Source organism: Natator depressus, chromosome 5, assembly GCF_965152275.1.
Source record: "Natator depressus isolate rNatDep1 chromosome 5, rNatDep2.hap1, whole genome shotgun sequence".
Classification (NCBI taxonomy): Eukaryota; Metazoa; Chordata; order Testudines; family Cheloniidae; genus Natator; species Natator depressus.
In genome coordinates, this window is record NC_134238.1 from 128026758 (window position 1) to 128038852 (window position 12095).

General features: G+C 48.4%; 2 protein-coding genes across 4 annotated transcripts in view; one reads left to right on the plus strand and one right to left on the minus strand.

Annotated features, from left to right (window-relative positions):
• DNAH6 (dynein axonemal heavy chain 6) overlaps positions 1 to 12095 on the plus strand; it is a 265685-nt gene that overhangs the window by 235809 nt on the left and 17781 nt on the right. The gene's annotated exons all lie outside the window — the stretch shown is intronic.
• The window catches only part of LOC141987833 (neuronal acetylcholine receptor subunit alpha-7-like), a 119180-nt gene that overhangs the window by 42752 nt on the left and 64333 nt on the right, over positions 1 to 12095 (minus strand). For all 3 annotated transcript variants that reach the window (XM_074953622.1, XM_074953621.1, XM_074953623.1), the window contains 3 exons: positions 10417 to 10584; positions 5224 to 5418; positions 4346 to 4432 (listed from right to left, as the gene is read on the minus strand). In XM_074953622.1, the coding sequence (XP_074809723.1) occupies positions 4346 to 4432; positions 5224 to 5418; positions 10417 to 10584 (450 nt within the window). The remainder of the gene's footprint in view (positions 1 to 4345; positions 4433 to 5223; positions 5419 to 10416; positions 10585 to 12095) is intronic.

The following is a 12095-nucleotide window of genomic DNA, read 5'->3' on the forward strand; positions in this document are numbered from 1 at the left end:
CTCAGACATTCTTGTTAAACCCTGGATTTGTGCTGGAAATGGCCCACCTTGATTATCATACACATTGTAAGGAGAGTGATCACTTTAGATAAGCTATTACCAGCAGGATAGTGGGGTGGGGGGAGAGAAAACCTTTTGTAGTGATAAACACCCATTTTTTTCATGGTCTGTGTGTATAAAAACATCTTCTGTATTTTCCACAGTATGCATCCGATGAAGTGAGCTGTAGCTCACGAAAGCTTACGCTCAAATAAATTGGTTAGTCCGTAAGGTGCCTGTGACAGGTGTCGGTCGTTCCTCCGAGCCCCTAGGGGCGATGGAGAGCTATGGTCTCCGTGGCAGGCCTCAGCCACACCTTCCGGGCGTTGGGGAATTAGCGGGGAAGGTGTGCCAGCCGGAGTCAGTAGCGCGCCCCTCGGGCAGGGGTGCGCCAGGGTAGGGGAACGCAGGCCCACCCAACTCCACTGCGTTCCAGCCCAGGGCCCTGACAGTGGCGGGAGGCGAAAGTCCCGCCGCTGGGTCAGCGGGGCCGTCCGCGCCCGCTGACCAAACACACCCACCCCACGGTGTAGTTCGGCCCCTGGGCTACTTCCTACCCAGTCTCTCAGGCGGGTCGCTCCGGTCCCTCCATCTCCTCCGGGTATTCCGCTGTGGGCAGCTCCGGTCCCTCCATCTCCTCCGGGTATTCCGCTGTGGGCAGCTCCGGTCCCTCCATCTCCTCCGGGTATTCCGCTGCGGGCCACTCCGGTCCCTCCATTTCGTCCGGGTATTCCGCTGCGGGCCACTCCCGCTCCCCCTCGGTATCGGACTCACGCTGGCCCGGGCTGCAGTCAGGCCCCTCCAGGTCCTCTGGGTATTCGGCGGTTGGCAGCCCTGGTTGCCACAGGCCTTCCTCCCGGTCAGGCTCCTCCTTGCCCAGGGCTTCGCCTGGGTCAGCAGCAGGATCGCGAGGGAGCAGCGAGCAGCCTCTGTCTGTCTCCCTCCCTGGTGCTCTCTTCACTGGGCAGAGGGCCCCGCCCTTTGTACTTCCTGTCCCACCGTTCCCCTTCCGGGGATTGGTGGAAGCTTGGCCTGGCCCCCCCACTCAGGCTGCAAGGTTGGCTCTTTACCCTCTGGTTTGGAGGGGAGCCACCCTGGCTCCCTACAGTGCCGCAAGTACTCCTTTTCTTTTTGCGAATACAGACTAACACGGCTGTTACTCTGAAACCTTCTATAGTGATGTTATACATAAAAAAACTACCTTAAAAGAATGTTAAGGTTGCAAAGCCAAGCGCTCCAAAGTTAGGAAATGCCAGATTGAAGGTTGCCTGTGCAGGCTTGATTCAGCCTCCTTGTGTGTATGAATTATGATAGTCTTTAATTACACAATCACATTCTGTTTTTTTGAGAAGGCCCGTGGCTCAGTCAGTGTACAGGCTGGACAATATTGTGTTTTCTCCTGGTGGTCAATGTATGGCCCCAGGCTTTGTTCTCTGCGCGCTATTCAAACCCTGCTCCAAAGAGAGTGATTAATTGTCTCCAGGGCTTCTGTGCAGTGCTCATCACTACAGTACCTGAGTGCTTCACAAACAGGACTGAAGTTATCTTCACAACACCCCTGTGAGGTCAAGGAATGGTGGTATCCCCCTTGTACAGACGTGGAACAATGGCACAGAGATATAGGTCAAAAGTATCCACTAATTTTGGGTGCCTAGTTTGAGACACCTGGGATCCGATTGTTCTGAGTACGTAGCATTCTATATAGCAGTTCATATGTTCAAAGCACAGCTCCCTTTAACTTCAGTTGCAGATGTGAGCACTCAGCTCTTCTGCCATTCAGACCCCTGGGCAACGCAGAAAATGAGGATAGTCTTGGTTTAAGTGACATGCCCAGTAACCCTGTGGCAGAGGCAGGGATAGAATCCAGTTCACCAGGGTGGCATTAAATTGCCCTAACCATGAGACCTTGGTTTCTCTTCCTGCTGTCCCCTGCCTCATTCATACACACCTTCCAACTTCTGCAACAAACGAGGCGTGGGTCCTACAGACAACAGCCTCCTCAACTGCACAGTTGTTGGGAAGCACATGCTGAGAGTCCTTAAGATTTTCATTCAATTCTTTTGTTAACTCTGGCCTGCGTAAATCACACATACTGAGGTTTATGGAACAGCTGTCTCTCAGAGGGACCTCTGATACCCTGATGCGTCTTGTCTTTATGCAATGCATTCTGATCAGCAGCTGAGCTCACGTTCATCCCTGAGCTTCTCCTGAAGATATTTTAAATTCCTCTGAAATAAATGGAGGGCCACCGTCTGAAACAAACTCTGCAGGGAGCATACTCTGTAATGCTTCAGTAGTATTTGCAACATGTGTGCTGCATCAAGCCACCTGGAATGAGTGCAGCTGTATTTGCATACTATGCAGTCTTTGCAAGGCCTTAGTTGTCCACTGGTACATGTGACATGGAGCAAGTTTCTGGTATGTTTGTGGTTGCCTGTTCTCTCTCCCTAGGGATGAACATGGCTAGCTCAATGGGGCCACAATCTTAAATGGAGCCTGCAGGCATGACTGCAATATAATTAATACGTAATTCACAATGGCTGTTTAACTTTTCTGTAGTCTGCTATGCATCTGACTTCCAAAAGTAACTATGGGTATGTCTACACGGCAATTAGTCACCTGCGGCTGGCCCGTGCCAGCTGGCTTGGGCTAAGGGGTTAATTGCAGTGTAGATGTTTGTAGGGTCCTAGGCTCGAGCCTGAATGTCTACACTGCAATTAAACAGACCCTTAGCCTGAGCCTTGTGATCCTGAGTCAGCTGGCACGGGCCAGGCTCGGGTTTTTAATTGCAGTGAAGACATACCCTACAAGTCAAGCTTTTCACTTTCACTGGGGCTTGGTGATGTTGAAGAAATTCAGCTGGCATCCCAGCCTGCAAGCATGTTGGTATTACCCAAGAGCAATCAGTCTCTCCTGACAACTCAATTTCTCTAGAGGAATAAGAATGACTCCTTCACCTTCTGTGTCATTTGACTCTCCCAAAAGAATATATTAGAAAGGAAGGTGATGAAAGCTCTGGGTTGAGATTTAGATGTTCTGGGTTCAGTTCTCAGCTCTGCTGCAGCCTTCCTGTGTGACCTTGGGCAAATCACTTAGCCCTCCTGTGCCTCAGTTCTCTTGGGGTAAAATAGCAGGGAAGACATCAGCTCAGGTTAGCTGCTCAAGGTAATGCCTGTAGGGCTGCCTGAAGAGGAACTTGACCCACTAAGTTAAAAGCGGAGCTGCAGTGTGTTCACTACCATCTTAACCCGAGTTAAGAACACACCTTTTTTTCCCTCAGTGTAGACGAACACTTAGATACAGTACTTTGTGTAGTGCATGAATGAGGAGAAATGCAAAGTATTGCACTTTGGAAGGAATAATCAATTGCCCAAATACAAAATGGGAAATGACTGCCTAGGAAGAAATACTGCAGAAAAGGATCTGGGGGTTATAGTGGATCACAAATTACATCAGAGTGAACAATGTAACACTGTTGCAAAACTAACATTCTGGGATGGATTAGCAGGAGTGTTGTAAGCAAGACACGAGAAGTAATTCTTCCACTCTGCTCCGTGCTGATAAGGCCTAAGCTGGAGTATTGTGCCCAGTTCTGGGCACTACGTTTCAGGAAAGTTGAGGATAAATTGGAGAAAGTCCAGAGGAGAGCAACAAGTTGCAGTGGGGGCAACCAAGCAACTAATTTAGCCCATTCACTCAGTGTGTTGAAAATGCATCAGTAATGCAGTTGGGTTTTCCCAGTATTCCTTTTAATTGTGATTGGCATCTTTAGGAGAAGGGCAAAGGAGAGCAGAGGGGGAAGGTGGGTAGGGAGGTGAGGGGTGCTGAATGAAAGCTGGAGGGCTGCTCACGGGGAGGAGGAGAAGGAATTGTTGCTCAGACAGTGACATTTTGAGATAGGTGTCTGGGGATGGGATTTTCACAAGTGCTCAGTGCTGGCCAACTCTGTTCCCATTGAAGGCAATGAGGGTTTTCCCTCTGGGTTCACTAGCACTGAGTTAGGCCTAGTCTGAATGCATCTGAAGATCCCACCCTATATCTGTATCTTGGGGTTCTGGGAACATCATAAAGCCCTTGTGCTTCACCTCCCCAAGACTACATGTTAATCCCCTTTTGCTCCCCTCACACAAACCTTTACACGTGAAGCTGGTTTTCCATGTGTGCATTGCTTGTATGGTCTGAACAAGTGCCTTGCCCCCTGTACTACTGATCAGGGAGTCTCCAGGTGCGACATGGAGCCATTCGAAAACAGCCTGGGAAGCAAGGTCACAGCCCTGGGTGCAGGTAGCATGGAAAACGCACGTACCTATTAGAGGGACAGAATCCGAGGTGGCAGGCATGATCTCCGCCACAAGCAGCATGAACACTGTCAGGGACAGCAGGACAGTGATGCCTGGGATGGAAAAGAAAGGATAAGTGTGACCTTTGCTGAACTGGTGTGGCCATTCCACTAACATCTTGGCCATGAAATAAAACCCTGTCCTGGTCACTAGCTAAGCAAGCCCATGGCTTCATCTCCGCTTCCTCGTCTCCAAGAGAAGAGCTTCTGCTAGGAAAGATGCATCCTCCAGTGCATCTTTATCTCCTCTCTGTTCCCCTTCTCCCCAGTTTCCCTATTTGCTTTGGCTGCCAAGACTGTTCATCGCAGGAAGCCTTTGTTGCTTTCAACCTCTCCATGCATGTGCCCAGGCCTACCCCCTGAGACCTGCTTTCTCTGTCCTTGTGACTTGGCTATGAACTCCAGGCTTCAGAAGAAAGAGATGATTGCCCTAACCCACTGTTCCACCTAGTCCAATGGAGATGTCTAACTCTACCCTGCAGAACTGGTAAATTGCATTCATTTTTTCAAAGCACGGACCAAGAGAATAATCCAAATCAAGGCCAGCCACTTATTAATACCTAGTATCAGCAGGAAGCTATATCACCACCTTGCTCAGATCAGTACAAATGTCTGAGCTTACATAGTGGTGAATCAATAGGGCTACCTGCGGTAAGTGCTCACTAATGTGAGTGACGGTTCCTCAAGCTGGCCCAAAGAAAGCCGTCTTGCTACAGTGTCTGCAGCTTTCAGTGGGCTCCCACCATGGGAAATCCCTACTAGCCAAGGGCCATAGCAGGCTAAGCTTTTTACCCTCCCTTTCATGCCAAACTTTTAGGAAGAGCTAAGGAATTAATTTTCCTTACCTAAAGAGATCTTCTCTCCCGAGTCAGCAGGCAATAGGAAAACAAGCAATGCCAAGCCAGATATAAGGACACAGGGAATCAGTAAGTTCAAGCCATAGTAGAGGGTGCGCCGGCGCATGGTTACAGTGTATGTCACATCTGGATACGGTTCTTTACAGCACTCGTAGTACAGCTCGTTCCTCTTCCCTGGGACACCTGCGCAGAAGGAAATCAGAGGTGGAAAGAGCTGCAGTTGGCCTGAAACCTGGCCTGATATCTGGAGCTGTGTAGCACTCAACTCTGAGTCAGCACTTTATGCCTCTGAGCATTGGACCCAAGGTTCAAAGGCATTCTGTTTAGATCATTGTTAGTACATGCACTACTGTAACACCTAGTGGCCTTAGAGAGATGGGCCCCCTTGTGCTAGAAGCTGTACATATAGTAAGAGACAGCCCCTACCCCAAAGAGCTTACAGTCTAAATAGACAAAGGGTGGGACGGGGAAAGAGGTGAAGTGACTTGCCCAGGGTCACACAAAAGGTCAGGGGCAGAGTCAAGAATAGAACCTGAGTGCCCGACTCCCATCACTAGGCCACGCTGTCTCTCAAAGAGCCACTTTCCCATTAGTGGAACTAGTTCAATAGTGTAACCCTCTAGGTTGCCAGCTGCCCAAACCCTCAAACTGGATGTTCAAATCTCAACAGGCATCTTTATTTTGTTAAAGTAAAGGAATTTATTAGAATGGGGTTTGCACTCTGTGTGTGTGTGCACGCGCGAGAGAGAGAGACAGACATTAAAAACATAGGTATCTTCTGTGCTGTGTAGCTATTAAAGATCCCACGACTCTTTGGTTTGCTCTAAGGTTCTTGGTCAAAACTTCCCTTCTTCCACTGCTGTGCAGTCCTAAACCACTCTGAGATTAAAGGAGCTATAGAAATATAAAAAGATTGTTTCCCTCTTACTTTGCTCACTGTATATATATAGTGACTGCAGGATTTAGAAATACAATAATTATTCCGAGCTGGCATATTGGTTGCCAATTTTTATTTTTTGAAACAATATAACTGTAACAGGGCGTAGCAGGCCCCCCCGCGCAGTCTGGCCTCTGCACCGAAAATCACGGAAACCTTCTGGCTCAGCAGTCATCGGTGTCGTTTATTTACACAGTGCAATCCCACCACCTTTCCACCATGTACAGCATGGGGGTTTCACTCTGAAGGGCTTCCCAGCCTCTACAGCCAGGAGAGACGAACTTCCGCTCTCTGGCTTCCCCCTTTCCATCTGCCCCTCTTGGCTTCCTTCCTCTGAGGCTTTTATGCAGCTCCAGGCTAATTAGGCTGGCAGCTGTCTCCCCTTTGTCAATCAGGTACAGGTGTCTCTAGCCAGCTCCAATTTACGACCCTTAATTGGAGCTGGAGTGACAGAGGGCTGGTTTAGCAGTCCCTGCCCAGCACCCTGTCAGAATAACTCATTAATGGAGAAAAATATTGCAGCTGAATTAAAGCAGACTCATCCTTTGTATATTCAGCCAGTTTTTCACAGTTGAGTTCTCTTCAGCAAGAAGAACTGAATGTGAGACAGATGGTAGTTTTTGCTGTTAAGGTCGTAACTCACTGTCTTTTATAAGTTCCTTTCCCCCAGCGTTGGCAAAACTCAAGCGATCCAGCTGAAATTTCTTCTGTGCAACCCTGACAGATAGGGGGATATTTTAGGAAGGTTTGGTAGCGCTCAGACAGGCATTCAGATATGGCGGTGTGGAAGATCAGAGCTGGAAAACTGTCTGCACACTTTCTGAAAATTCATCTGGAAAACAGCTTGGCTTAGGAACCCAATGAGAAGTGGTGGCTTTGTTTTTTGGAAAGGTGGCATGGTTAATTTTAATGTAACCTGATCTGGTCTGTGTGAAACTGAGAGCACCACGAGATTTCACGCACACTCTGTACCATCTTTGAAGTCTGATCCACATATTAGCATGCTAATACACCCCCACAAGCACTCTCATTGTGATTTTCGAGGCCTTAATGTGTCGCATATGTGGAAGGCCATACAGCCCACTTATTAAAATGATAATGGCCACAATTTCAGAAGGGTGTGCGGGGATTCTCCATTGTTCCCAATGGGACCTGCTGGCCCCCTTTTGAAAACGGGACCTATAATATGCACTGAAATGTCACAGTGACTCTTGTAAAAGAGAACTGAAAATTCCAAGGCGATTCTCAGACACACCCATTTTGTGACACCGCAGCTAAGGATGTAAAGACAGGTAAGTTGAAGGGAAGATGGAGAGAGCCTTAGTTAATGTGTCTGTTTTGGTTTTAGAAAACAGACTTCAGAAAGTCAGGCAATTCAAAGGGTTTGTTTTTAATTAAGGAAAACTGGAAAAGTCAAAGGATGAAAATGCAGAGTTAAGGTAACCCAGGCCACATCAACATCACGTCCATGGCAGTGTTTTCAGTACCTTGGAGATGGGAACGTAAAGTTCCTGCTACTTCCAACCCCTCCGTAGCCTCTCTCTCTCTCTTTTTTTTTTTTTATCTCTCTCTTCTCACCTTCTATTAATAAGAAGCCTGCTTAGCCGGCCAGGGAATCTAACCTTGCAACATTTTGTTGTGAAAAGCTCCAAGCAGTCCTGAGCATCCCAGCCTTGGTAAGAGGAGACTTACCCACAGACTGGCTGCAGGACAATTAGAGTAACCTAGTCACTAACTGTGTCATGGGCTGTAGATTGTGCCTCTAATTTTCTAGCAACTGAACTGCAAATGTGACCGATGCTGCCGTGTCCTAGCATTTGCTGTTCTTCCTCTCTTTCCCCTGTTCTGTGTTTGTCTGGTTTGGTCATAAGAAGAACCCAGGTCAGACTTTTGACAGAACTAGAAATATGCCAGGTTTAACTTGGTGGCTTGCCCATGGGCTGGGGAGCCTGGGGGCTAAGCCAATTCGGATTATGAGCCGAGCCCCACCTGAGAGGAGTTAGGTGATTTCCAGTCTGAAAAATAGCAGGAAGCTGCAGGCGAGGGGTGTTTTGGAGACTAGCTGAGACTATTAGAGACAGGAAACTGGGGGAAAGAGGAGACTGTGGAGCTGGGGCTGGTGGAAGGGGCAACTCTGAGGAGCAAGTTTGGCTCCTGTAGCACCTTAGCCAGGGAAAGCCTGCAAGGGAGAATTAAAGAAGGGAGTTCTTAAAGGGGCTTGGATGAAGGAGAAACAAAGGTGTGACTGCCACATAGACCACCCTAGCTCCAAGGGAGTGCTGGGGGGCAGGGAACGGAAATGGGTATCTACAGTTAGCCTTCCCCAGCCTTAGTGACTGTGATGTCTGGAGACACTGCGGCAGGCTGGCTTTCGATAGTTGTCCATCGCACCCGGTGTGCAGAAGACTGTTTACAGCCTGACCCTGCAGTTGACAATGTCCACAGTGGCAGCACAGACACAGCACCCATCACTGTTTTCTCCTCTGGGTGTATCTTCTGGATCATCTCTTCCTTCACTGTTCACTGTTTTGCTTTGGTGCTTAAGGGTCAACAAGTCTGACCCACCATAATGTGTAGCTTCAGTGTGTCAGGCTGACACAGAGAAGGGGCTTCTTTAGAAGAGAAGGCCATGGTAGTGTTAGGCAGGCTGCTTATCTAACCCCATTATTACATTGGCCGCCATCGGAGTGATGTGAGAGCTGACGCAATTCCATCCTGGCCTGCAGGAACAAGCGCAGGCAACTCAAAGACCAAATATGTTCCTCAGTGATGCTTGTTGAAGGCAGGATTTCAAACCAGAAATAACCAAACGGGGCACTCTCCTGAACTGATAAACCTGTAGAGGAGTATTTGAAAACCAGTGCAGCGCTGAGTGAGACGGACCTTCGGGGTTTTCCCCTCCCCATGGAGTCCTTTACCCTTCCTGAAAATAGAATCCTGATGGTTCCCATTAGTTTCTCAGGTACCCTGCCTTAAGACTTCACATTGCAGCTGCCAGCCTCCAGGGAAGGGCCACATGAAACCAAGCTTACAATGTAACAAGCTGAGCAAGTTCTATATGTGGCCCACCCACCCCTTGATGCAGACAGAGCAACACAGAGTGGATGCGGGTTATATACAAACTTTTTCTGCGCTGCTCCCTGAAATGCCTGGTAGAAACTCTGTAAAGTAGCTGAGGACTTTCCTCCCCGGGGTTGAACTTGACATCACTACTGGGCATAAAGCTAATACACCTTAGAGAGGAAAGAGCTTGATTCTGATCTCACTTAGCCTGGTTTTATACTGGCATTACTCTGACCTCAGTAGCTTTGCTCCTCCTTTACACCTGTATAAGTGAGATCAAATCAGGTCTGAAGAGGCTGGGCCTAAGAACAGAATCTGGTGAGAAGAATCCACTTTTTAAAAGTACAGTTTTCTTCTGGAACAGTAGAAAGAATGGAATGCATTGACCTGATGTAGCGGAGGGGAGGCTACTGACTAGATTGAATTGAGACTTTGCAGTTCTGTGCCATGTCTACACTGATGGCACTATAGCTACTACAGCATCACAGCTGTGCTTCTCTAACCCCATAGTGTAGGCGCATACCACCATGATGGAAAGGTGTTTCCTGTTGCTATAGGAACTCCAGCTCCACAAGCGAGGGTAGCTAGGTGAACAGAAACATTCTTCTGTTGACATGGCTGCGTCTACACTGGGGGTTAGGTTGGTGTAGCCAGGGCCCTCAGGGGTGTGGAATTTTCAGACCCATGAGTGTTGTAGGGATGTCGACCCAAGTTTGAAGGGTAGACCAGGCCCTGAGTATATGGTTTTGGGGTTTTTGTTTTGGGGTTTTGCAAGAGTTCCTTCTGAATTTTGCTGAGATCAGACTTTCTAACCTAATCACCTTTAGGCTAAATAAGTTGCAGAAGTGTGATTCGATGTTCACTATGCGCGTAGAAGACACAGAGATCCAAATTCTGTGCTGACCCCCTGCACCTATTGTTGTCAGTAGAATTTCATAGGTTATCAGACGGCACAGCAATATACCCACAGGCTCCCTAATGTAGCTTTTGTTAACTTGGCAGGACAAGAAAGAAAACACTTGAAACATTTGTCTGCAGTCCAATTGTGAGATTTCTACTGCTTTTCAAATAGGAGCTTTTAATACCTGTACTTCAAATGTCCAGATAAGAGCCATCATTTCCATGTATTCATTTTGCCTTAACGTTTCGACTCATTTAGATTTCTAAGCGAGCCAACTTACCCACTAAATCCCATTCTCCGTTCGATATGTAATTGGAAATATCTGCTTCAAGCATCTGCAGATCAAGCAGCCAGCCATTGTGGGTCCATGAACCAAATTTCAAATTGCATTTTTGCACATCAAAAGGGAACCAGCGGACGTCAATGTAACACGTGCTCTTCAGAATGCCTGAGAATAGAAGTTAGAGGGGGAAACAGTCATCTGAGGTCTGAAGGGCAAATGCAAAACGAAATGACATTGTGCTGAGATCCCATGGAATTGTCAGGCCTCTCTCTACGATTAGATTCAATCCATCTGAGCAGACTCCGATTAGAATTTCTAATTCAACTGTTCCACTAACAGCACTTACGATTTCCTGAGCCAAATTACTTTCCTTTTTCAGTTACGTTCTTGAGAGACCCATCTGATGAAGTGTTTCAAAAGAAATAGGGGCCAAATTCTCTCCAGATGTAAATGGGTGTGTTGAGTTCAGGGGCACTGCACCTACATACACCAGCGCAGAAACCAGCTATTGGGCTATCAACAAACATACAAATTCCTGACCTTTTAACCCTTGGTTTTCTTTCCCATGCTTATTCTCCTTGGGCCATATCTCCAGGTCTTCCCTCATGTATTTCCTCTAGGGGTAGGTCTGCACTATATCTGGTGCAAGTCTCCCACCCTAGGTCTTGCAGTGCACTGAAAAATTGCTGTGAGTGAGACTGGGGCTCTCAGGCCTGGGGTGGGGTTGGATGCGGGGGGTCGGACTGGCAGCCCAAGTTGCTGTGTTAGAGCATTGTCTATGCAGCTATTTTTAGTGCACTAGTGCGCGTCCCATGTATGCTAGTTTGTGAACCCAGGCTGGGGGACTCACTCCCAGACGCAGTGTGGAGATGTTTGAGGAAGCCTGCTGGGCGATCCTACCCTGTTCTACCAATCTGTGCCTGTCTACACAATGGCCTTGCGGTTAAGCTGACCGCATCCCATGTGTCTCTGCTCTGGGACTGAGAACCATTACATGTCAGTGGGCTGCGGGGAAGTTCCTCTTCCCAGTGGTCAGGGCTCCAGCCTGGGACTCCACCAATCAGGGTTCGCGTCTTTGCTCTACCACAGACTTCCTGTGCGATGCTGGGCAAGTCACTTCGTCTCTTTGTGCTTCAGTTCCTCATCTCTAAAACAAGGATAACAGCACTGCCCTGCCTCACAGGGGGCTGTGAAGATAAGCCTACTAATGGCTGTGAGGCACTCAGATGCCACAGGAATGGTGCCGTAGAAGTGACATAAGCAGATAGGCCGAGATTCACAAAGAGACTTAGATGCTTGACGGCCACTTTAAGCACCTAAATCCCAGAATTGGACCCTGGTGAGATTCATTCAACCCCTGCTCAGCTGCTGCAGAACCCGATAGTCCCGTAAACTCGTTGCCACCCAAGTTTTTTTTGTAAAAGTTCCTTAGGTGCCTGTGTTTCTGCTTCTGGGCATGTGCAGAGTTGCCTCACTCCAGGGGTCTGAATGGCTAAGCCCCTGAGCGATGCATGAACTTGGGGAAGAGAGGTGTTCCTCTGTGTCACTTGCCCGCCGGCCTGATCTGGTAAGCACGCGCAGACCTCACCTACCGTATCAGGCCCCACATAAGACCTCACACGCAACCCCCGGAAGGGAGAGGCACTTCCTCACAACTTTTAGCCCTTGGTTAGGGG